The sequence below is a fragment of the Pungitius pungitius genome, chromosome 5 (genome assembly GCF_949316345.1).
Source record: "Pungitius pungitius chromosome 5, fPunPun2.1, whole genome shotgun sequence".
NCBI lineage: Eukaryota > Metazoa > Chordata > Actinopteri > Perciformes > Gasterosteidae > Pungitius > Pungitius pungitius.
Window position 1 is genome coordinate 17,115,163 of NC_084904.1, and position 25,473 is coordinate 17,140,635.

The 25,473-nt window shown below is 43.9% G+C and overlaps 1 protein-coding gene across 7 annotated transcripts; it reads left to right on the forward strand.

Moving 5' to 3' along the window:
- Nucleotides 1-188: 188 nt before the first annotated feature.
- ep400 (E1A binding protein p400) lies at nucleotides 189-25,155 on the forward strand. Of its 7 annotated transcripts, none has more exons than XM_037481944.2 (53): nucleotides 189-348; nucleotides 1,796-3,150; nucleotides 3,237-3,344; nucleotides 3,450-3,531; nucleotides 3,784-3,900; nucleotides 5,553-5,947; nucleotides 6,048-6,338; nucleotides 6,701-6,886; nucleotides 7,002-7,142; nucleotides 7,226-7,304; nucleotides 7,422-7,459; nucleotides 7,540-7,597; nucleotides 7,683-7,772; nucleotides 8,129-8,233; nucleotides 8,342-8,532; nucleotides 8,622-8,799; nucleotides 8,900-9,036; nucleotides 9,123-9,292; nucleotides 9,519-9,693; nucleotides 9,798-9,934; nucleotides 10,436-10,622; nucleotides 10,907-11,076; nucleotides 11,165-11,352; nucleotides 14,116-14,289; nucleotides 15,206-15,358; nucleotides 15,480-15,550; nucleotides 15,662-15,951; nucleotides 16,232-16,434; nucleotides 16,652-16,821; nucleotides 17,050-17,246; nucleotides 17,372-17,483; nucleotides 17,674-17,964; nucleotides 18,098-18,172; nucleotides 18,317-18,454; nucleotides 18,534-18,578; nucleotides 18,755-18,908; nucleotides 19,094-19,329; nucleotides 19,423-19,596; nucleotides 19,683-19,730; nucleotides 19,816-19,952; nucleotides 20,056-20,112; nucleotides 20,211-20,289; nucleotides 20,407-20,559; nucleotides 20,663-20,708; nucleotides 20,798-20,898; nucleotides 21,098-21,299; nucleotides 21,379-21,509; nucleotides 21,710-21,931; nucleotides 22,247-22,421; nucleotides 22,644-22,786; nucleotides 22,955-23,110; nucleotides 23,632-23,709; nucleotides 24,040-25,155. In XM_037481944.2, the coding sequence occupies exons 2-53, from the start codon at nucleotides 1,831-1,833 to the stop codon at nucleotides 24,355-24,357; spliced, it is 9,072 nt and encodes a 3,023-aa protein (XP_037337841.2). In that variant the 5' UTR covers nucleotides 189-348; nucleotides 1,796-1,830; the 3' UTR covers nucleotides 24,358-25,155. The 7 variants fall into 7 exon arrangements, with proteins under 7 accessions (XP_037337841.2, XP_037337846.2, XP_037337843.2 ...); XM_037481949.2 differs by having other exon boundaries at nucleotides 21,379-21,494; XM_037481946.2 differs by having other exon boundaries at nucleotides 19,816-19,949.
- Nucleotides 25,156-25,473: the final 318 nt, after the last annotated feature.

Consider the following 25,473-nt stretch of genomic DNA (forward strand, 5'->3'; position numbering starts at 1 on the left):
TTGCATGCTAATTCGCTAATTTGATACTTTGTATTGACTTTTTTACATTCCCCAAATCTTCTAATCTCCAAATATATATATTTTTTCACCAAGGGAAAAACCACAATAACCAAAACAAAAACGGATTTTCCTTCAATGTGTCCACTTCCTACAGACAGAACTACATCCGGGTTACACAAAAGGTTGCTGCCGTCGCCATGTTGGTGAATGAAATTAGCTCCAAAACATTGAATAGCCGCTAGCAATATTGATATTTCTTTTTCTTGCGGAATAACATTTGTTACAGCATGTGACTTATTGTAAATATGATTTAGGATTTATGAAACGTCTGCAGAAGTCCCGTTTCCTGTAAGTAACACCGTTTTACTGATAAAATGTATTTATTCATTAGAAGCTGGCCTGCTAGCAATAACACGCTAACATCGTTAGCATTGGCTAGCACACCTCCCGAAGCAAGGGTCATTGTAATTAATGAAATGGCACAGACAGCTTAATTGCAGATGTTAGTTTAATATGTATAATGCAATTTGAGTATAATTACCCAGACCGCAGTCTATACCTAATCCTATGTAAAATTGCGGGGTTCTGTGTCTTTTTGTAATGCTACTATCCTGCTACTATTAGCTAACGTTATGCCCCGAAACAAAATTGGTAAAGGGAGCGAACATTAACGTCGTACTACACAATGAAAATTGTTATTAGTTCGTTACCCATCAACGACTGCTATTCGTAGCAGTTTTGTTGTAAATATAACGTTATTGCGGTGTATGGCGATTAACGTCAGTCAATACCAATCCCAAGATGCCTGTAACGTTCATTTAGAACGTTAACGTTCCTGTAATATGCCAACAGTAACACACCGCCAACACAATCTATATACCTTTTGTTTCTATGCAGGTTGTTTTTGGCTGATTATACACAACGGCAAACGAGGTCTACCCCATCACTTTTAATACAAGACCATTTCTGGCAATATAACGTTCGATATGTTGTCTGGCACACACCTAAAAGGCCACATTAGATATCTCTATGTTATAGGTAAAATATGTAATTCAAAAATAGCATCACCTGCTTGCTGGGTGGATTATTCAAAAGTAACAAGCCATTCTGTAGTTGATTAAAGCATTGCATTGCTGTACCCAATAATCCCATTTTAATTTATGAAGATGTGACACCTGTCAAGTGTGTAGCCGTCAAGTGCACTGAGCACCATCTGCCCTCAATTTCCACACTATATGTATTTAAATGCATGTGTACCGCTATGTTTGGGTATGTATTCAAGATTACCAGTTTAATCCTGAATGAGTTAATTGTATGTTGAATAATTTGAGAAATAGTAAATAAACAAAATTGAAACTAGAATAGTTATAATATATTTTAATATACCTATCAAATTAACTAAGATCATCATTGAATTTAAAATCAAATAAATAAATGAAAATACGACATTGTCAAAACTACTCATTACACTGCAAACACATGCAACATTCACCTAATCCATCCAGAGATTTCAACGGTGATTACATAGGTATAAACAGTGTGGCCTAATCTGACATTTTGAAGAATGCATATCTTCTTTATATCATATTTAAACCCTATTTAAACTAGAATTTGTTAACATTTTTTTTACATCTGAACCCCAACTTGGATTTATTATATTCATGTGACAATATAATCCTAATTCATCCCATACTTGGATGATTTACCAAACAAAGGCTGCTAAACACCGCTTCCTTGTCACATTTAATGGTTAAAATTGGACTTATTGTTGTTCTTTGTTGTGCCCTTTTCTCAGATTATTGTGTGCAGACATAGAAGCAGTGTCACGCAATGCAACATGGAAGTGGATCACAGAATATGCAACGACAGCTTCAGAGATCCAAGTCTGTCAGTGGGGCTGAAGCAGAGGAGCAACAACAGCAGCAGCAGCCCACCATGGCAGTTACACAGCAAGTGACAGTCAACCACCCTCAATCTCCAGTGACCACATTTTCCTCTGCTGCAAGCCCCTCAGCCCCCCAGTCACCCAATTATCAGATCATCATGAGTCGTAGCCCAGTCACTGGCCAGAACATGAACATCACATTACAAAATGTGGGACAGATGGTGGCTGGTAACCAGCAGATCACCCTGACCCCACTTCCCATCCAGAACCCAGCATCCCCTGGATTCCAGCATACTACACCTCAGTGGAGGTTTGAGCATGCTCCATCCTCTTACATCCAGGTCACCTCACCTGTGCCCCAGCCCATGCAGCCCCAAAGTCCCACCCCACACAGCCCAGTCCCACTGCAGGGGGTGACAAGGCCAGGAGCACCTGCAACAACATTGGGACAGAGTCCAACACGATTTGTTGAAGCCGGTATGATAGTGCGGCAAATCAGTTTAAGCAGTCCTTCAGTAAGTAGCCACTTTGTTTACCAGGAAGGGACGGGACTGGCCCAGATTGCCCCGGCCACACCTGGCCAGATACAGATGGCCTCTCCGGGAGTACCAGGCTCTGTGAGGGAACGCCGACTCTCTCAGCCTCACTCGCAAACTGGAGGCACCATCCACCACCTAGGACCTCAAAGTCCTGTGACCACCAGTACTGCTCTACCCACTCTGGGCAGTCCTGGTCACATCACCACTTCCAACCTACCTCCACAGATCAGCAGTATCATTCAAGGGCAGCTGGCACGCCCTATGATATTTGAGAAGTCACAGCAAGGTTTGGTGGCTGGAGTAGGAACCACAGCCACATCATCATTCAGTATTGCCTCCTCTATTACAACTTCTAGCACGTCCCTCACCAGTCCACACCAAGGGATCTCCAACAATCCTCTTGCACCCAACAGCATGGCTTTGGCCACTCTGAAGAAACAGGTTCCCAAGAGGTTGGAGGAAATTGCTCCTTCTACTCCAGAGATTGCCCAGCTGAGAAAACTGTGCTTAGAGCACCACAGTAAGAAGATGGAGAGCCTGAAGGAAGTGTTCAAAGAATACCTGATTGAGCTTTTTTTTCTGCAGCACCTCCAAGGGAACATGATGGACTATGTTGCATTTAAGAAGAAGCCCTGTGTTCCCTTATATACTTACTTGAGACAGAATGACTTGGACCTTGAAGATGAAGAGGAAGAAGAAGAACAATCAGAGGTCATTAATGATGAGGTATTACATTGGCTGGTTCCTGTAAAATCAATTACGAATATACTATTGCAAAAATACACGTTTTTTTTAAATGTGTGTCTTTTCAGGTTAAGGTTGGTACTGGAAAGGATGGCCAAGCAGTGACACCAGTTGCCATAGCAACACAGCTTCCTCCCAATGTGTCTGCAGCTTTCTCAGTCCAGCAACCATATCAGGTAATAGACGCAATGCTTGTTTGAACACAAGGATCATTTAATTTTGATTTCTTAAACTCTATTTAAAGTCTTTATTGTTAATTCCATGAGAGGTTGTTTTTGCAGGGACACCTAGGGACTCCTGGCACCATGACAAACCCAGGGGACATGGATGCCTTTAAGAGGCAACAGGCTATGGTGCAAGCAGGTAGGGCAAGGATCACAGACTCCTGTTTCTCTTATGTCGCTTTGTTTCCTCCCCGTTTGCTTTTTTTCTGTTTCTTTTCTTTTCTCCCTCTAATTGCTTCTGCTTTTAGATATTTGGCACCCTCTACTAGCGCTCTGTGTTGAAGTCTTAACCCGAGGAAGGAAAGGTGACCTGTGAGGTCTTCCGAAGGTCATTGCTCTGTGCAGAGTGCTTTTTTTGCGTTATGAGGGTATTGTGTGTTTTAAATCCCAGATCAGGCTAAGAGGTCCCGGATTGACGTTGGTCGCCATGGGCTGATTTTCCAGCATCCTGGTGTAGCTCTAGGATCACCTGGCGTTCCACTCCAGCAGCTTATGCCAACTGCGCAAGGTAGGAGTGCTACAACCAGGCCGTCGTGTGTTCTTTTCGATGCGGCTGGACGGATCCCCTTACTCAAACTGAGGAGATTTTTCAAAAATGAATCACAACATTCCTCTTCTACAAACAAACTTCAGGCAGCATCAACAAACAGATCTTCATCCATCTGCAGTCTTCAGGAAGTTCAGTCTTAGCTGTACCAACAGCAGCTCTTTCTATCAGGATAAATGGGGAAGAAGACAATTGAAGTCCGAAGAAGAGTAGCCACTCTATGGGAAGATGCCATGTCTTATGATTTTCCTTTTTGTTTTTACTGTTGATCACCCGTCGTTATTCATCTCTTCTCGTCTGGAGTTTGTTCTTGTTAAGTCATCTTTATTTGGAAAGAACCTTCCCACGCTGATGGATTTGAATTCCTTTTTGGAGGTGGATTACAGTGAGAAGGACTTCACTTTCAAATGGGTTTTGCTTGTTTTCCCATTTTATGAATCCACGTGTCATTCTTCCTTTGGTTTGCCATGGTCATTCCTTCACCAGTCTTTTACTCTCCATTTGTCCGTCCTTGCATCTTCACCATGGATTCAAAATCACCAAACGCATACAATACATCTTCAAGGGTGTCTTTATTTATCTCATGTTCACATTTTGTTGATGTCCTTCCATGTTATTTCATGGCGTTTTGTTCTGACTTGGCCTCTTTCCCTCAGTCTAAGTAGGAGGGGAATCATGTCGAGGAGTTGCGTTCAAGGCACAGGTTTTTGCGAATGTGGTGTTGTGGGTGTGTCAGGGCCAGGGCCAGGTGTTGATGGCGTCTAGGCCAGGTGGTGTGACGTGCAGGGAGGTAAGGCAGGTGCTGCTTTAGTGTGCACAGCTCCGCTCAGGCCCGCTGTCTGCAAGACCCCATGTGTGTCCTTTTGCTCACCCGTGTGCTTTGTTGCTATGTGAGTGATCCAGGTGCCTTGGTTACCGCTAGAATGACCTTGCTTCATGCATGCTAAACATATGGTGTTTCTGTGAGTGTCTGCTCTGTTTTTATTCCCGCTTTCTTCTCCGTCTCTTTTCTATCAGAAGATATTTTTTTCATTTTCTTTTGTAACATTTCTATTCTTCCTCTAACGTTTCTATTGTTCCTCTCTAAAAACCTTCCTTATTGCATGTATAGTTTTGATGTTTCAAAAAATATTCTCAAATTTTGAAATGCAATATTTTGATTTTGCTTTTATCAAATTAGTATTATGTAGAATGTCACCTTGATTTTGTTTCTTCTGTAATCATTTTGCTGTATGACTTTCATTAGTTACTGCTCTGATCATCAGAAAGTAGTAGACTACTATTGATTTACACAGTACATCTAATTGAAAGTTCTGAGAAGCTATAATACCTAAAGCTCAAACCCTCATTTAACACTTAAGCACTCTTTTATATCTACTTAGTTCTTAAACCTTTTGAACTTTTATGAATGGCTCTTTAAAGTAAGTGAAAGCCAGAATTTAATAGCATTTAAACCAGTTTTATTCAAGCAACTGCCCAAAAAGACATTTACAAAGCCCTTCGCTTACCTAAGATGACACGGTTGTCAACTTGATTTTTACTGTATTTCCTTGTGTTCTTGCTATCTATACCACCCCCTTGTTTGTCCTATAATTTGGTTACTATGTGTACAGGCGGGATGCCGCCTACTCCTCAAGCGATCCAGATTGCGGGACAGAAGCCAAACCAGCAACAATATGACCCATCCCAGGGACCCCCAGTGCAGAACGCAGCCAGCCTGCACACCCCCCCTCCGCTGCTCCCCAGTCGGTTGCCCCAAGGCGCCCTTCCTATGGCCGGCCTGTCCATGACGCTCGCTCAGCAGGCTCAGTTAGTGGAGAACACCGCTCAGCCTGGTGGTCATCTCCAGGCACAAGTGAAGATGCAGACAGGTGGGCCTGTCATGGCCACAATAAACCCCCACACACAGCTCCAGGCCCAACTGCAGCAGCAGCTGCAGCCAGGTCTTCATCTCCAGTTGCAGCCCCAGCAGCCACAATCCCAGGCCATTCTACAGTCAGGGCAAGCGGTCAGTCCACCTAATACCTTAAACAAATACAGATTTCATGTGTTTTGACACTCCAAATTGACTTAATAAGAATATGGTTTTCCTTTTTTTTCCATTATAGACGGTTGCACTAGCTCGCCCTGGTACTGAATCAAACCAGCCAGTTCAGAGGATTATGACCAACTCAATTTCCATGTCTCCTGCTCCACTCTCTGTTCCCAATTCTGTTCCAACCTCACATACTGCAAGTCCGCTTCGCCCTCTTGGCTCCAACATCAACCCAAGCACCCAGTCCAAACTGACTGGAACCAATGGTATATCAGCAGTCAAAATTGGTGGCTTTAGTCAGAGTGCCGCCATGCAGTCCTCACAGGAGGGTTCCCAAGATAAACAAGTTGAGCAGGCCAAGCTGGTGAGTTCCTAAAGCCTGCAAACTGAAAGTGGTGCTTGAATCTTGGACTCAAGCACTGTCTGCAGGTTTTTAATAATTTTGTCATAGTTACTTCTAATGTCGTTTGATAAGTAAAATCATTTTTGACAATGTTGCATGATGTCTGTTATTTGATCTGTTTTTTTCTGCATTGTGTTGAATTTGAGAATTCTCATTGAGGTTTTTAATTTGGGAGCAACTGTAATGAGGCAGAATAACAGCTTTGGGGGCGGGGTTCTGCATTATATTGGAATGTGCGGGGTCCCCCCCCCAATACAAGGGTTGGGGAAACACTGATATATTTGAACAATATTCTGATATCAAATGCGGTTACTATTTCCCAGGAGAGTCAAGTGCATCAGCGCATTTCTGAGCTGAGGAAGGAGGGCCAGTGGTCAGCCAGTCGGCTCCCAAAGCTTGTGGAAGCCTCACGTCCAAAGTCCCAATGGGACTATCTCCTGGAAGAAATGCAGTGGATGGCAGCTGACTTTGCCCAGGAGAGGAGGTGGAAAGAGGCTGCTGCTAAGAAGGTAGAGCTGAGATGGAATAGTTCACAATGAGAAATGTAGAATTACACACCTGCACAAGTGCAAAAAACAGATGTCTTGTTACAAGCTGAAAGTGTCTCACGTGTTTCCTCTATAGCTTGTTCGCACGTGTTCCCGTTACCATCAAGAGCAAAAGCAAAGTAAAGAGAGGTCAAAGAAGGAAAGGGAAATTCACCTTCGTCACATCGCTAGCACAATCGCCCGTGAGGTGGAATTCTTCTGGGCAAACATTGAGCAGGTATGTTTATTAAAATTCCAATTGTTATCACAATCTACAGATAATAGTATTTTTTTTCCACACGGTTTAATTTTTTTTTTCAGGTTGTAGAAATTAAACTCCAGTTTGAAATTTATGAGAAGCGGCTCAAAGCACTCAGCTTACAAAAAGCCTCGGCCAAAGGTACAACATACTGAGCAGCTACCAAAAATAACACAAACACATTTCCCTCATGGCACAAGCTTTTAATTATTACCTTTTTGTAATGAATTAAATGATAATAAATGACTTGTATTTCAGTAGCTGATCAGTCGACAGGACTCAAAGCTGATAAGGAGGTAGGTGCTGCACTGACATCACAAATGTACATTTTCCATCCCATTATATTTTTTGAAAAAAACATTTTTTTTCTTTCTAGGATGTTGTGACCTCAACTAAAAAAAGGAAATCCAGTTTGTCCTTTGTCGATGAACACGGTAATAAAACAATAGCATGGATTTTCAAGATGCCTTTTCTATGCGTACTTCTTGGCAGCTGTTCATTTTCTGTCTTTTTATTTAGTCACAGATGAAGAAAGCACCATCGAGGAACAGGAGGCCATGGAGGGGGAAGCCGATCACAAAGCAGAGTTGGTTGACCTGGCTAAAGATGGTACACATTTACTTGACTTATTGCCACACCGCATTTGTGCACAGTATGATACATATTCAGGTTATCAGGAAGGTAGACTTTGTTGGTACTCATTTTTTTTCATAACTTTACACAGCACATACCGCCACTGTTTTAGTAATTATTTTTAAATTATCTTTACATTATGTTGCACTTATTATTTAATATCCGCTAATACACTATTGGTAATTATATTGTACAATTCTCGATGTAAAAGGTCTCTCGACACAAGACAAATTAATTAATTCACATGCTGCTTGGTTAAATATACCATTCAAATGGCAATATATCCTCAAATGTGCCTTGCTTGCTCAAATGCTTTTTCATCTGGCTTTTAGCGGAGATGCCTCTTGATGCTTTAAAGAAGCAGTATGCTGGCGCCTACGTTGGAAGCTTTGAGTGGCCTCAGCCGAGTGACGAGGACGAAGCGGTAGAGACTGAAGGTGCCTTTTTGTCATTTAAATAATCTAAATGGTTATGCTCATCCACACAACATTGTGTTTCATTGGCTTAGCAGTTGTGAAATAGTTGATATCCTTTTTTTCTTCCAGAAATGGAGTGTCCTACAGGCAGCTCAGCTGAGGCGGTGCTGATCGACTCCCTGCTTAGCGTGGACCAGTACCGTGGTGCTGATAAAGCCACTTCCTCTGATTCTGATAAGAAGCCTGCTAGAGACATCGCTGAGGTGGCTGCTGCCACAGAGCTCATCCTGCCCAAGGGTAGCTTCAGGACCAATTCTTCTGTAAGCCGCCCACAGAAACACGCATGCACAACAGAAAAAGATGACTTTTATCATCTTTTAGAGACATGTCATTTTTATTATTTTACCAGACACGTAGCGCAGCTCCTATTCTACTGCATGGGCTACTGCGAGAGTATCAACAAATTGGTGTGGATTGGTTGGTAAATCTTCACAAGAAACACCTCAATGGCATCCTTGCTGATGAGACCGGCCTCGGCAAGACTGTGCAGACAGTGGCGTACATGGCGCAATTAGCTGGTCAAGAGGGTATGCATCAATTTAACGAAAAAAGAGTAAATATTTTCATTATCTTTGCATATTAATATGGAATTTCATCACATATGGTGTATTCTGGGTTTGTTCATAGGCATCTGGGGACCGCACCTTATTGTAGTAAGGACCTGCAAGTTGCTAAATTGGGAGGTGGAGTTCAAGCGCTGGTGTCCTGGGTTGAAGATCCTCTTGTACCTCGGCAACAGAAGGGAGCGTCGATCTAAGAGAAAGGTAGTTTTGCTGTATTTAAACACATGTTGGCAACAATAGAAAAGGTCCTTCTTTTGAGTAAAAGAAATCATCACCTCTCTCTACAGTGGTGGGGGGAAGCCAACAGCTTCCATGTTTGTGTGACGTCCTACAAGCTGCTGATGAAAGACCAGAGCCATTTTGTGAGGAGAAGGTGGAGGCACCTGGTCCTCGATGAGGTGCAGCTCATCAAACACATGACTGAGAAGCACTGGGAAACTATTTTTGCTCTCAGAAGGTGAGTAGGTTGATAAATGTGGTAATAATTCCGGTTTCTTTAAACATCAAGATTGTTTTCATTTGGATTTGTAATTCATTTGTAATTTGTAATGTGGATCTGTTTTGGGTTTTTTTGCTCAATGATGATAGCGCTAAGAACCGTGCAGGAAAGTTTTATTTTTTTTGGTGAAATCACTTTGATATTCTGACAGATGCTTTTAAAAACATTTCTGTGTATCCTGCAGTGAGCAGAGGATTCTCCTCATCAACACTCCTCTACAGAATACCCTGAAGGAATTGTGGACCATGATCCACTTCCTTTTGCCAGGAATCACCAGGTCATACTCAGACTTCCCTGTTAAGGCCGGTACCGACCAGAACCAGGACTACTGCCACAAACTGGTCATTCGCCTGCACAGGGTTGGTATAAGCACCTGCGAAGCACCTCTGCGTATTCAAAAATTTGAGTAATTTGGCCCCACCTCCAATCCTTGCATATTGAATCTGCTTTTTCCGGTCTGTAGATGATCCAGCCTTTCATCCTGAGGCGCTCCAAAAGGGATGTGGAGAAACAACTGCCCAAGAAGTACGAGCATATTCTGAAATGCCGTCTCTCGACTCGACAGAAAAGCCTTTACGAAGATATCCTCACTCAACCAGGGTGAGATATTTGCTCCACGTTGATAGTTATGTTGCGTTATCAGTAAGGCCTACGTGACCCCTAGGGAACAAAAAACCTTTAGAGGAATAAATGGGAAATGGCTTGAACGCATCATTGGAATAATCTACTGTAAATCTGGGAAATTTACAAAAGAATCACGTTACGTAATTTAATCTTAATTCCAACATCTTATGTGGCCCTAGAACATTTTTCACATTATTTTATGAAACCTTTTTCTTTAATAATTAATTATTGAAATGCAATTTTTAAAAATTGTTTCAAATGGTTTAGTTGCAACTAGTACAAACATAATTTAAGATTAGCTTTGGCACATTAGCTTTTACTGGGAGGGTCCTTTAATGTATGTCCTATTTGAAAAATAATATGAAAGATTACATTAAAATGTGTCAATATGTATATGTATGTATTGCAATATTGTTTGCATTTTTCTTTTGTTTGGAGCCGTTCCTCACTGTCGGCCGTCTGGATGTGCTCCCCTAGATCTCAGGAGGCGTTGAAGACGGGTCACTTTGTCAGTGTGCTTCAAGTGTTGATGCAGTTACAGCGAGTGTGTAACCACCCAGAGCTTGTGGCCCCTCGGGAGACCAGCAGCTCTTTCTTCTGCTCCTCTCTGCAATACAACGTCCCATCCCTGGTGCTGGGAGCTCTTCAGAGGGACTCGAGCAAAGTACACCCATTTTCTTTGTTGTTGCTAATGTGCACCGAGATGTTTGCTTGCCCTGTTTAGCTGTTGCTGAAAAATGTTTAAATCATTTCTCACTGAGGAATCGAGTATTGTTGAAATTACCATTGGACAGACCGTAAGTTGTCTTAGGAAAAGAAAATTAGTTTGACTTTTTAAGGTTGAAATAATAATACAATTTCATTTTGTTTTGTAATGTGATTTATAAGTATACAATTTATTTGCACTGATCCACCTCTGCTGTTGTCTTTATCTACTTATCCTCCTAGATTGCAAACATGTCCATATTTGATCTGATCAACAACGAGAACAGTCTGACTCGGTATCAGACTGAAGAGGCGGTACCCAAACTAAAGATCACCCAGCAGCTCATAGAGGAGATCCACTCCAGTCCAGAACCATCCCCACGACCCAAACCATGCCCAATAAAACCCTTGAGGTCAGCAAGAAAATCTCTGAATGTAGACCGTCATATTGCAACACCGATAATCTGGCATCAAACATAATTATTATATTCCATTTCGTAGACTGTTCCAGCCAGTGCAGTACGGAACAAAGCCAGAAGGCCGCCTGGCTGCTATCACAAGTGTGGCGGCCCAGCGTCCTCCAACAAGCTCTCCCGCCACTACCACCTCTGTTTCTACCACCAACCAGTCGGCTCAGGCCAGGGGCAAGTCCCCTGTCACCACGGCAACCACTACAGCCACCTCTCACGGTAAGACCATTTTGGGAGCAGGACTCGGTTCGAGATTTCATTTTTTTCCCCATTTTTTGTGTCCTGGAACATCAAACGTTAAAAGACAATTACTCTGTTATTGACACCTTTACCTAATGTTCTAGGTTTGACCTTGAACTATATGCTGAGATATAACACCATAGCATATATGCTGCATGACATGTATTATGCTTAAAATCATGCTTAAAAAAATATTTCGGCCGGGCTCATAATGTCATCTGTTTGTTGGGGTTAGATTTTGTATAGTACATTGTAATATCATGTAGTGAGTCATGAGTCTCTACATATTTATGCACTCGGCTCCTCCAACTTTCTAAAGTGAAGTTTGTAGCGCCCTCATTGGCAAGGTTCACACGTTCCCCAGGTGTTTATTTGTTTTGATTTATGTCTTTGCAGCAGTGTTGGGCTGACCTCATTGTTTTGACCTAATGGCATCACAGCCGGGATATGAGATGGTAAACTTCTCAGAGGAAGAACTGAAGGCTTTTTACAGCGTTTTAGTTTTGAAATGGGGCCAGGAAATGAATCCTTCCGCCTGTCACATCTGTGACACCGGCTGACAATTCCCTATCGGGCCCCTGAACGCAGCAGACATAACGTGATAGAAGGTGGATGAGCTTGAGCATTATTTTAAAAATGTGGAAGTGTGTCCAGACTTTTGATTGTTCAATAACCACATTATGTTCCTCTGAATTGGATCAAATCACAGGGAACATTTCATTGCCAGGTAATAGGTTTTCATCAATAACATTTGTCAGCAGTGGTCCATTTGTCTTTTAATATTCAATAACCTCTCTAATCCTGCTTGCTGTTTAGATGCAGATGGATTTGTATGGAGGAAATTGTTTGATCGTATCAATGTCTTAAATATTAATACTAAATATTGGGTTACCCTTAACATGCAGTCCCATACCCCATTGCCTTGTACTTCACAGCAGTTGGAACAGCCACTCAGAGAGCCCAGACTGCCCCTCCTGTCAGCAGCAGCAACAACACTGCCTTTGGGAGCAGTGGTATTGGGCAGCATGTGTTGGGGGCCCCCTCCGTGGCCCTGGGCCAGACTTTAGCTAACACAGTGTTGGGATCTGTAGCTCCCACCAGCCAGCCGGCATTAGCACAGGTCCCAAGGCCAGCTCTGGCCCCCAGTCATGCCATCCAGCCCAGCCTACTGTCCCAGAGGCTGGTTCTTACATCTCAGGCCCAGGCACGGTTGCCTAGTAAGTGGCCTCCCCTCCCTCTCAGTGTTTCCCCTCCACCTCTGGCACATCAGTATGGGCTGCTCTACACTGAGGCCTTTACATGAGGCACTGCTGATATGTGTTCAGTTTTCACTTCTCCAGAGAAATAGCTTTTTGTTCATAGACTTAAACTTGCAATGGTAGCAGCACTGGTGTTGCAGCGATTATAACTGATAGTCATTAAAAGATCCCCTTAACATTTTACCTGTAGCCATATCAGCAGCATCTCTACAGCCTCAGCGTTCTCCAATTTCCTTCTCAATACCTGCATGTTCACTATAAACAACCCACTTATGTTATACTATTTCACCTAATTATGATGTTGTCCCCCCCCCGACCCCCCTTTTTAATATTTTTTCCGTCGGTTTACTAATATTCCTTTGTCTCTTGCATCAGCCCAGCTGCAGGAAAAAATCCCAAAGTCTTGGTTGTTCAATGTTTTTCTTTGCTATGTTATGGTTTCACCCTGATGTTGAGTCACTGCAAAGCATGTGGATAAAGTCCCACGAATTGCTGACCCTTTCCCTCTCAAACGTGAACAGAGAATCCTTTCCAGTAACATCACACAGTGTTTCAATATAAAAATAACTAAAACATTGTTTTAATTAGATAACATTTCTCATATGTATAGTTATGAAGGAACGCCAAACATGACGTCTACGTTTACGTGAACAATTTAGAGCCTTGAAACAACCTGGTTACCTGGTGTGTTGTCGCTTTATTAACGCGGTGCGATGTGTTGCTGTCACTATTACTGATTGATGCACACAAATTGCTTTAGTACATGTCATTGATTTAAATTATCATTAATGTGCTTGCATTGTTCTTTCTCAACACAACAACTTATATCCTTGATAAACATTTAAAAATGTACTGTTAAACCCTTTTTTATTTACTAATGTCGTTGACTACCTTGTTGTTCCATAACATTGTCGTTGTACTGAGACATTCAGGGATAGTCAGGTTTCCTAAATGCCACAATCACCTGTTTGACTTGTCAATTCTTTATCTGCCATCATTCAAATATCTATCTCTGTAGAAATATCAAATACATCATATAGCCAGAATACTTGACTTTTTAAATTTGATAAATGCTTAAGTATTCTATTTTCTAAAGAGAAAATGTAATTGACTGACAAAGCATTCCTGCCATGCCATTTACACACTATTATTTCAAACAATAAAGGGGTATTATTATTATTGTTTTACAGCATTCCGTAAGTGTACTTCATTGAAAGTGCATCAAGTGTAGTGCCTTGTGTACGTGTATGTTTGAGGTTCTCTGTTTCACCTGAGGACTTTACAGCCCTTTTATTGGGAGCTGCTATGGTTCTGTTGTGGAGGGCGGCTGTGCTCGTTCCTCCGATTAATCCACCCCTTTTTTTTGCATGTCTTGTCTCTTTTTCACCCTAAACTAACTGATGCAGAGTACCTTGTTCTGTCACTGTTAAAATGTCAGAAAATTCCGCCTTTTAATCATGTCTGTTCTTCCTTTCCGTTGAAGGTGGAGATGTGGTAAAGATTGCCCAGCTGGCCAACATAGCAGGCAGTCAGAATCGCATCTCCCAGCCAGAGACTCCCGTCACTCTGCAGTTTCAGGGAAACAAGTTCACTTTGTCCCCAAGCCAGCTCCGCCAGCTCACCACCGGACAGCCCCTGCAGCTCCAAGGTACACTCGGTAATGTACATCCCATTGTCCCACTTTTATCTCTAAATAACCCATTCTACTTCTCTGCATGTCCTCAAGGCATTGGAAGCGCTTAAGATGGGTACCATATGATTTAAACATGTCTTCAATACAGTTAAAGATAAACATGTTTTCTTGTTCTGCTCCAGTGTGCATATCTGCTCTGTAATTCGGAATCGTGACAGCACCTTCTAGTTTTGCATTAATTAAACAGAATACCATTATGTATCCGTCTATGCAGCTGGAGATCTTAATTGGAATCAGCCACATTTAGCACATAAAAGTAGACTATTGTTCTATTGAAGTCTGAGCCGGTGGTAACACGCATCCAGACAGCAGCCTCTCTCTGTGCAACACGAGGCACAGACAATTCAAGCATCTTTTGTTGTCTGTGTACAACACGCTGTTGCACAATAAAATTCAGTTGCAGCCCATCAAAAACAGAAGTACACAGTAATGTTTCTAAATGTGCGTCATAAGGAATGTAAACAAAAGCAATAGAAATAATTTTCTGGGCAGATAGTGTGGTTGATCTTTACCCTGGAAATTCTTCCATCAAACTTCAAGGATGCCTGAGCATCGTCATAAAAAAAGACCACCGCCGATCTCCCGCGGCTTTCACCCATCTGATTTTCCTGCCACTGAACATCAGCAGGCAGGAGCAGGCTGGGTAGTGGAGTAACTTTGAGTCATAGCCTCCGTCTCGGCCCTCTTTCCGGGTCAGTTTGTTGGCCGCTATGTCTGTTTTTCCATAATTCCTTGAGAGCTCTATTGTTTTTGCCTTACAATGACTGTTTTTTTTTTTTTACCTTTTTATTTTAATGGCCAATTGGGTCTTAACTGCCCCTGTAAGTTTTGAGAAGGCCCCTCCTTATATTTATTGCTTAATGTGTGTCATGGGATTTAGGCAACATCCTGCAGATTGTGTCAGCTCCGGGGCAGCAGATCATCAGACCACAGGGACCCATGGTAATGCAAACAATGCCACCAGCTGTCCCTGCCTCCAACGCCTCAGCTACACCTGCCACACCTCCTCCGACCCTGTCAACAGCCCAACAAGGTGACTCTTTGACAGTATAGATATCTCCAAGTCTGTCTGAATCCCTTGTTTAGTTACATGAACTAATAAATGGATAACATGTATTCTGTTTTCTATCATTTACATTGTGTTTCTTTTTAAGCATTGGGTTTTACAACAAATGCTGCATCCGCCACCACCAAGCTCACACCTGTAACACAGGCTGGTTCTCAGGTCAGTTCATCACTTTGAAGCCAATGTTTACAATCCCTGGTTCGACTTGACCAATAATCAGAGTACAGGTGAATAAAAGTGAGTCATTTTGGTCTCTCACTATAACCTAAGGAGTCCTCAGAAGAAAAAACTCAGCAGCTCAAGGAACGCTTGTGCCGCCTTTTCGAGGCTAACGAGCGGCGCTGCAGCCGAAAAGTGCTGTACGGGTCGGACCTGCTGCAGGCTTGCACTCTGAGCACAGAGCCGGGTCACTCGGCCCTGACTGCTGGTGGCTGGAGGTGGGTGGGCAGAGAGAGCTGCCTCAGGGCCCAGAAAACCTGCGTGGCCACCACCTCTGCTCTGCAGTCCGCTCTGCTCTCTGTGGAGGACCGGCTGGAGACTGCCGATAGCCTCATCAAGAGGTACTTTCGACTAGTATTGCAATATTGTTTTGTCTGTACAGCACATATTATGTGACTAATCAGAACGTCTTGTGTTTATGTGTAGCTCACTGGGCTTGTTGATAGAACTGCATGTGTTGTCTAAAACAAATACTTTTTATTGCACTCTCTACCACCATGTTGTTTAAGAAACATCACCCTTCGCCAAGAGGGTTTTACTAAGATCAGTTCCATATGTTGTTTTCCTTAATCCAAATAATGACTAACCCTTGACATGACAATGCCCATTCTCATTTTTTAGGTTGGTGTGCGTGGTCCCTTCAGCTGAAGCCACACCTGCTCACCTGTATGCAGTCAATCCCTCGGTTCCCTACAGCCTGGAGCAGAAATCCCTTCACCGCCGCCTGCAGGAAGCCTCTGCTCCGCTCAGTGCAGAAATCCACTGTTTGGCCTCCAGTCAACTACTTCGCTTTTCTGACCTGCAGCTCATGCAGATTGACTCAGGTTAGCGCCTTTTTTAAAATATAATTAAATAAAACGTATGTTTTCTTGACTGCCGTGTATAATAGTTTAAAGGAAGAATACAATGTAAAAGACAATAAAAGTGAATTAGCTTTGTTTCGCCATGTTGTGATTTAGTATTATCATCAATGTAGATATTGTGTCAACTTTTGGGATTACAGACAAGTAATTCTAACTCTTAATACTTTTATCTCCCAAGGTAAACTGGAGGCTCTTGCCATTCTGCTGCAGAAGCTTCGGTCAGAGAGCCGCCGTGTCCTAATTTTTACTCAGATGGTGAAGATGCTGGACATCCTTGAGGCCTTCTTAGATTACAGGCAACTCACTTATGTGCGGGTCGATGAAAGCTTCTCTCCCGACGAACGACAGGTAAAATCCCCACTACTGATTGCTTCAAACAATCCAATTTTATATAAAGATACCTATTTGGAAATCCACTGATGTGTCTCTGGAAAGATATAAAGTATGTTTAAAGAAAAGACTACTGTCTTGGACCAGTAGTGGGCAAGCATTTGTCATGAAGAACAAGAGTCGATTTATGTTGTAGCTGTTATTTCCGCTTTCCAGTCTGCTCACTCGGTTGGGGTTTCCCTGCAGGAGACAATGAAGAAGTTCAACAGGAACAGGAAGGTGTTCTGCGGCATCCTGACCAACCGCTGCTGCTCCGCAGTTGGGACTTTGTTTGATGCGGACACCATCATCTTCTACGACACCGACCTCAATCCCAGCATGGACGCCCGCACCCAGGACTGGTGTGACAAGATAGGACGGTCCAAGGATATACACATATACAGGTGACATCATCATCATGGGGAAAGACAGTCCCTTCTAGCAAAAGTCAAACAAAGCAGGAGATGTAACCTACCCACATTGATATCGAAGGACTTCGATGCTACTCCTGTTACTTTTGGTTGCCCAGGTTGGAGAGTGGGAACTCCATTGAAGAGAAGCTGCTGAAGAATGGCACCAAGGACCTGATCAGAGAGGTGGCGGCCCAGGGCACCGATTACACCTTGGCTTTCCTCACGCAAGTAAGATGAATCCACTGTGGTTCTCTTGTTGAGTTTGAGAAACTCGACACCGTTCTTTCATTTTCAGTTTTTATTCAAACTATCATCGTTAAAGCCGCCATTGTCTTCACTCTTGGACACCAAGACCCATGACTTCACTGTAATTCAACTGTGGACATGTAGAAACTCGCCTCCTCTTCGGTGTTCTCAGCGGACAATACAGGATCTATTTGAGGTGGAGGCTGGCTCAGGCGAGAAGGTGGAGGAGTTTGTGGTTCTTCACCAGGAGCCATCGGCCTCTGAGGCCATCTCTCCCAGAGTTGCTCGACCCTACATCCAGGCTCTTCACAGCATAAACCTGGACGCCCAGCCCGAGCAGGAAGAGCAGCAGCCGGATGAGGAGTCGGCAGTCAAGGAGTCAACCGAGGACGACCAAGAGCCAGAGAACCAAGCTAAAGAAGAGCCGGCTCAGAAAGAGGAGCTAAACGCAATCATGGAACAGGTAACGTAGCGTCTTTTTATACATACTGTTTGCAGTCGAGTGTAAGCCAAATACAGGACATGTATCATCATTTTTTGTTGTTTGACTTGCTCAGATCATATTTGCATGTACTTACCTTCCTCTTCTTAAACAGCTCACACCAATTGAAAGGTACGCCCTTCATTACTTGGAGTTCCTCCACATCAGTGATGATGAAACGGCTCTCAAGGTAATCTTTACTGTCGATTTTCTTCATCATTATATACATTTGAGGTATATATTTTCAGATGAATTGTAGTCTATATGTGGAGTTCAGTCCATTCACTAGTGTGCTAGTTGATGAATTTGACTGATACATGTTGATACACCTCAGGAGCAGCTGGAGTGCTCTAAGAGAGGCTGGGAGCTGCAGCATCTGCAGAAGCTAAAGGAGGAGGAGAAGGAGGAGCGGCAGATAATGGAGGGAGATGAAGATCTCTTCACCTACACCAGAGAGGATGCCTACAACATGGTGGGTGGCCGTAGAAACATCTGCTAATCAAGTTGAGTGGTGTGTGAATCTGTTGCTAATTTTTTTTGTGTTTCAACAGGAGTATGTATTTGATGCAGAGGACGGCCATACAGAAATCATGCCGGTAAGAGGCTAAGTGTTTCAAATTCAGAGTTTCTTAATATTTTAAATGATGTTTTAGTTGTACATTTCTACACAGATCCTTTGATTATCTGAATTTGGTTCTCACAAAAAAAAATAGAAAAAAAGTCACGCCATGAAGTCCTTCACTGAGTTCTGACTTGTGATATTTTGACACAGCTTTGGACTCCACCGACCCCACCACAGGATGATAATGACATTTACATTGACTCTGTGATGATGCTCATGTATGACACCACACCCATGCCCGAGTCCAAGCTGCCTCCTATCTACATCCGCAAGGAGCACAAAAGACTCAAGATGGACCCCTCAGGTAAAATTAGCTTTGTCATTAAGGCCTTCGTTACCTGCTTTGTACAACAATATTTCTGTCTGCTATCTAGCTCTAAACACTTACTGTTTCTCAGAGTGAATGTATTTTAGAAAAGAGATGCATTGACTTTTATAGCAGCTTTGTTTTGTTGGTTTCTCTGTCTTTACTCGAGTGTGTTTGTCCAGCAGCAGCCAGAAAGAAGAAGAAGGGCCACGGGGAGACGGTCATTCCCCCGCGCTCCCTTTTTGAAAAGGCCAGCATGCTGAAAGTTCGCCGGGAGGGAAAGGACCAGAAAAAGAACTTTTCCCTGAAGCAGCAGGCGCCCTTTGCCAAACCTCTCCCCTCGCTGGTTAAACCTGCCATGGAGGCGGGACCGGACAACCCCGAGTGGCTTATCAGTGAGGACTGGGCTCTGCTTCAGGTACACGATGACGTCCCTCACAAATGTTATTTCACTTAATAAAACCATTTCTATGATGCACACATTCAAATATCATTGCTTTGCATCTCTCAGGCTGTGAAGCAGCTGCTGGAGTTGCCGCTGAACCTGACCATCGTCTCCCCTGCACACACTCCGAATTGGGATCTGGTGAGCGATGTGGTGAACTCCTGCAGCCGCATCTACCGCTCGCCTAAACAGTGTCGCAACCGCTACGAGAACGTCATCATTCCCAGAGAGGAGGGCAAGGTAATGGAGAGCAAGCAGAGAATGCAGTGTCTCCCTACTTTTCTCTTTGCTTCAATCCCCTCTCTAACTTTGTGCCTTTCTTTCAGTTGATGTATGAGGCTAACCCCAAGAAGAAAACCAAGAGCATCTACAAGGTACCCTGTTCTGGCCTTGTATTTTATCAATGCTCTCGATTTCATGGCCTCACTTTTCCTATTTGTCGTGTGTGTGTATTCCCAGTCCAAGAACAGCCGACCTCTAAGGACCTGTCAGATCTACACACAGGATGACAATGCCACTCACATCCAACTCTACAACAGCCGCTTTGAACTCATGAAGATCATTGCCAGCAAGAGGAGCCCGCCAATCAAACCGTTGTGAGTACTGCTGCCTTTCATGACAATCAGTCCATCATCTGATGACAATGGTGAAATCCAGTTTCATATTTAATTTCATTAATTTATTTCATAATGTTTACAGGCTTGGCATGAATGCGTTCCAGAAGAATCCCAAACATGCCTCGGTTTTAGCAGAAAGGTTTGTGTGTTTTGTCACCATTTCAGTGCTGTTGACATCCAAACCATAAACTGGCCGTAAGGGAAACGTGGCGTGACGTTGTTTTTCTTTTCTTTTAGTGGTATAAGCTACGATAAACCGCTACCTCCAATTCAAGTGGCCTCCCAACGCGCTGAAAGGATTGCAAAGGAGAAAAAGGTGATTGTCGGCCATCGGGGAGAATCAGCAGCGCCGGCGTTCTGTGTCACCACTATCGGATTCGAATTGTGCATGTTGTCAACTCGCCTCTCAGTGTGATTGTGTGTGTGTCGGCAGGCCCTCGCAGAGCAGCAGAAGGCTCAGCAGTTGGCCCAGCAGCAGGCTGGAGCGACCCCCGCCCAGGCCGCCCCCGGACAGGCGCAGACTCCTGTGGCCGGCCAGGCTCAGGTCCCTCAGGCCGCCGCCGTGGTGCCTAATGCGGCAGTTCTGGTGAGAATCCAAACATCCAGAACTCTGACTCTTGAGATTCTTATAGCATAGGCGGCCCATTCATCCAGTGAGATCTAATACAGTTACGGTTTGTGTCTTTCAGGCTGGAGCCATAAAAAATGCCACAGTCGCTACAACCCTTCAGGCTGGTAGGCTGACACACACACACACACGCGGTTGCCATTACAGAGCAGTTGGCTTTGGAATAGTTAATTCATTTCTCTTTTGTTTCTCCCAGCGACTGCAGGGGGGATTGTGAACACAGCAGCTGGAGTTCCTCCAAGCCCCTTCCAGGCCAACAAACGGCTGGCATCTCCGGTCATCCCAGGCACTTTGTCTGTGAGTCATGTTCATTTAATGCTGCTGCTTCGCCTCAACTCGGCCTCCCACAGACTTACTGGAACTCTTACTGACACAAATAGCCGTCGGATTGTCGTGATGCCGACTGCACGCCCCCCACGTCCTGTGGACACAATGCTGCTTACAAGTGTTACAGCCGTTGCTCATTGTGTCGCTCTTTGTTGTTTGTTTTCTCAAGCCCGCTGGTGTGGCTGGGGCCCAAGTGGTCCACGCACAACAGAGGGCTGTAGCGGCCGCCACCTCCCCAGCCGAGGTGGTCGCCATAGCTACGGGTCAGGGTGTCCGAGCCGTGACCCAAGTGACGGCGTCCGCAGTGGTTTCCACCTCTCTGAGCCCGGTGCAGTCGCAGCCTCGTCCCCTGGTCGCTCAGGTTGCAGCAGGTACTTAACTTACAAGACGGACCTTTGAGGACCCGTTACAGTCTGACCGAACTGACCTCTCTGCCATCCCTGCATCCAGCCACAGGAATGCTGTCGCAAGGAAAGACTCTCCCACCCCACCTGCAGATGCTCCGACAGCAGCAGCTGCAGCAGCACCAACAGCAGCAGCAGGCTGCGTCCCCACAGATCAAAACTGTAGGCAAACCACAGGTACACCACCAGCATTTTAGCACAAAAGTGTCACAAAATGCACTGGTATGGGTCACTTTGAGTAATGCGACTCACTGCTATATTACATGTTTTACGCATGTTTGTATAATGATCATACCACAAATAAACACTTCAATGAAACACTGTGAGAGTTATGGCAGTGGACTAACTGACTAACTGGCACTCGTTTGTGTTTACAGGAGTTGTTGAAAATGCACAAGCATAAATTGCAGCAGCAGCAGCAGCAAGTGGCTGCAGCCGTAGCAGCAGCCCAGGGCCAACAGGCTGCAGGGGCTCTGCAGGCCCAGGTGCAGCCCGCACAGGCTGCCCAAGCCAATCCCCAGCTCGCAGCTGTGGCCGCACCCAGACCCGGAGCCGTGCTGACCGGCACCACTGTTGCCAACCTGCAGGTGGCCCGACTGGTGAGATTGTTAAAAAGAATAAATTCATTGTACTTGCATCAGATTTAGAGTTATAAATCAAAAGGGTTTGTCTAACACTCTACCTACAGGTACCAGATAGGAATCATTTTACTGTCGAAAATTACCATTATTTGATTAATTCTAAATATTGTTGGGATTAGCTTGAAAAATATGTCCTTCTTGTAACAGAAATCGAAGAGCCGGATTTAAAGAAAACTTAATACTAAAATCATAATACATTAGTGTTCCTTGAAATCTTTTTCTTTCCACTGTTCGTGTCAGTGGTTAAAAACTGGTTGTGGTTTCTTTCATCAGACTCGAGTGCCAACCCAGGGCCAGATCCAGGGCCAGGCAGGACAGACGGCTCAGGTGACCCTCACCAAGCCTCCTGTGGTCTCTGTGCCCGCTGTGGTGTCATCAGCTGGTGTCACCACTCTGCCAGTCACAGTGGCTGGCATCAGTGTGGCTATTGGTCAGCCCCAGAAACCAGGTGTGTTAAGTCTCATTGGATCTCGTGGAAATTGTTTCTATAACTTTGTCTTGATTCTCGTCCAGGTCTCTTGCTCACTCTACTATACACCACTTGCAGGAATCAAAATCAAAACCTAAGTGACTGACAGAGAACGCTGTGCTGGACATCCCTTTTTGTGACATCTATGCTGTTGTCTATATGCTAATGTCTTGCTATGTTATTCTCTCTCCTCTATGCCAGGTGGGCCTGTCCTGACGCAGTCATTCCCACAGATGCACGTCCAACAGCTGCTTCAGATGAAGAAACAGCAACAGCAGCAGGCGGCCGCCGCCCAGCAGAAAGCAGGTCAGCCGCAGCAGGGACAGGCCACTGTGCAGCAGAAGGTAAGCACACCGCACCATTTGTAAGAAGGCTTTTATTTTTTTACCACTCAAGGCAACAGAAATACCAAATGGACCATAAAAAACTGAATTTTTTGTTGATTTTTTTTTGTTCCATATAAGATATAGATACTAGAAAGAAGTAAACTGTAGTACCGTTGTTTCCTGTAGATCGGCACCCAGCAGGTCACAGTGCAAGCGGCACAGCCCGCCCAGCAGAAGGTGACCTATGCCACCGCAACACAGCTCCAACCAGGGATCAAGACCCAGTTCTTCACTACGTCCATCTCCCAGGCCCAGAAACCCGCTGGAGCCCAACAAATCCAGGTACACCGTCAGTGGGAGTCACCACCACAAAGTAAATATTGACTATTTTACGGGTATTATACGGGTAGATGAAATCCAGCATTCTGATTGGTTGAGAGTGAGTCACGGTGTGTACATTATTAAGTCATTATTTACATTGACCTGAGCGTTTAATATCACTGCGTGCTCAAAACAACAGTTAGATTTTGCACGACTGTTAGTTGTCGTTTCAGTTTTTAACTCTGTGGCGATCGCTGAAAAAAGACCACAAAAAACCACAAATGTCGTGAGGACGTCATGAGCTATGTAGATTAATGAGAATGACAATTTTTCTCTAGGCTACTGAAATGCGATACACAATGTTTGGTGGCTAAAACTATTTTGTGCTGAAAGGCAGCTATTTACTTACTATTATACTACAGTTTGAGGGTGTTGCAACTGTTACATCATTGGACGATAAAGTACAGCCTCTCGTACCTTATTGATTAAATAAACATTTGGTTTGTGTGTTGATATGAGATTTTCTTGTTGACTTCTATCAGGTGGCTAAGCTCCCACAAATAGTGCAGCAGCAAACCAGCGTGGCCAATATTCCACAGATCGTGTCTTCTGCTCAGCAGGTAAGATGATTATGCTGATTATCGGTTGGTTGATAACATTACTGTATGGGAAAACTTTCCTTGACTTACAAATTAGACTTTTAAACCTCATGAGCCGCACGTCCTCAGCTGAGGAAGGGCCTCGTGAAATTAGCCTAAGAACATTTGTCTAGATTGTGTTTTTAACTACCTGCTGATTACTTTTGTGAAGTGTTCATTCGAAGCAGGAGATGCATACAATTTTGACACAAAGGCTTCAAATACTCAGATATTTAGTTTTCATAATTAATTGGTACATACATTATTTGTTAATCGAGACGCGTGTTTGCTTTGTTTTTTGCTCCTCTTCAGATCCAGGCTCAGACCGTGACTCTGACCCAGGCGGCGCCATCCGCGCCTTCTCAGATGCAGATGATCCCCGCGGGCACGGCGGCGGCGGCCCAGGTGGTCCAGCAGAAGATCCTCCAGCAGCAGGTGGTGACCGCCGCCACCTCCCCCAAAATCCAGACGCCTCCTCCCCACAGCCCCGCCCAGCAGCCCGCCGCACCTTCCTCCGCGGAGGCCCCGGCGCAGCAGGCCACTCACACCCAGCAGCCCGCTAAGGGTCAAGCTCGCCAGGGCGCCATCAGGGCCAAAACCCCCGCCAAGCCGGGCGGGGGAAGCAGCTAAGAGAAGCACCCCGGTGAAACATGGGTGGGGTTTTTTTTTTTTTTTTTTTTAAGCAGATGTGACTGTACGGAGTTTGTGCCGCAGCCTTGGATTCAACAGCAGCTCAGGCCAGAGAGAGACTTTGCGTCGCCTTGTTAGTCACATCAAACCGTTACCTGTACCCGAAAACTAACTGATTAAAATTTCAACATAATAATAATAATTATTAATATTATTATTATTGCTCATACCTAAACACAACCCCAGCACTGCTGCCCATAATTCATGTCGGATCCATAATGTTGCCGTACTGAGACAACATTGTTTCTTCTATCTGTCCTAAAATGTGGATATTTTTTGACGTTGCCACAACTTCCCCATGACTACTGCCCTGAAAACAGTCACGCCTTCAAATGATCATATTATAAGTTGAGATATCTGAGGCTTATGGGTGATTTTGCATTATGAAAGCTGTCCATTAGAATAAGTGTATTCATAAATAGTCCCTTTTATGTCTAATTCCCTCTTTGTCTATAGATACTGAATGGAGAATAATGCACGTTCCTTTAGGCCTTTGTTTTTTTTATTGCAGCAAAACACTGTAAACATGTACTTTAGTATTTTGTGTTTTCTCATAAATTGTCTTTTTTTTATTGATGTCAACAAAAAAACTGTATATATTGATGAAAAACATTTGTACTTGTAAAGTAGTTGTGTTTTCATTGGGTTTTTTCAGCCTAATTGTAATAAAGTGTTTTGTTTTTATACACAAATTCATCTTTTTTCCTTACATTATTTTCATTAAATCCGTTGTAACTACTTGGAAATCTCGTGAATTCTTATAATGCGTTTCCTTTTGTTTGTTAGAGGATCTGCAGCGACACTAATTGTTAAAGCCTACGATTTGTAGCTAGGATTTTATTCGTTGTTCTTTTTTTAATATCTTTTTTTTGCGATTAATTAAAAATAATTTTAGAGGCAGGCAAGATCTGGACTCTTACCTTTCATCTGTAGAGCAAAACAAAAAAACACCTGACCAAACAAAATGTCAGTCAGAGGCTGTGACTTTGCGTACAGTTGATGTTGCATCATAAGCAGACTAAACGCTTTGGCCCGGCTGGATGCTGAGTGAGTCCG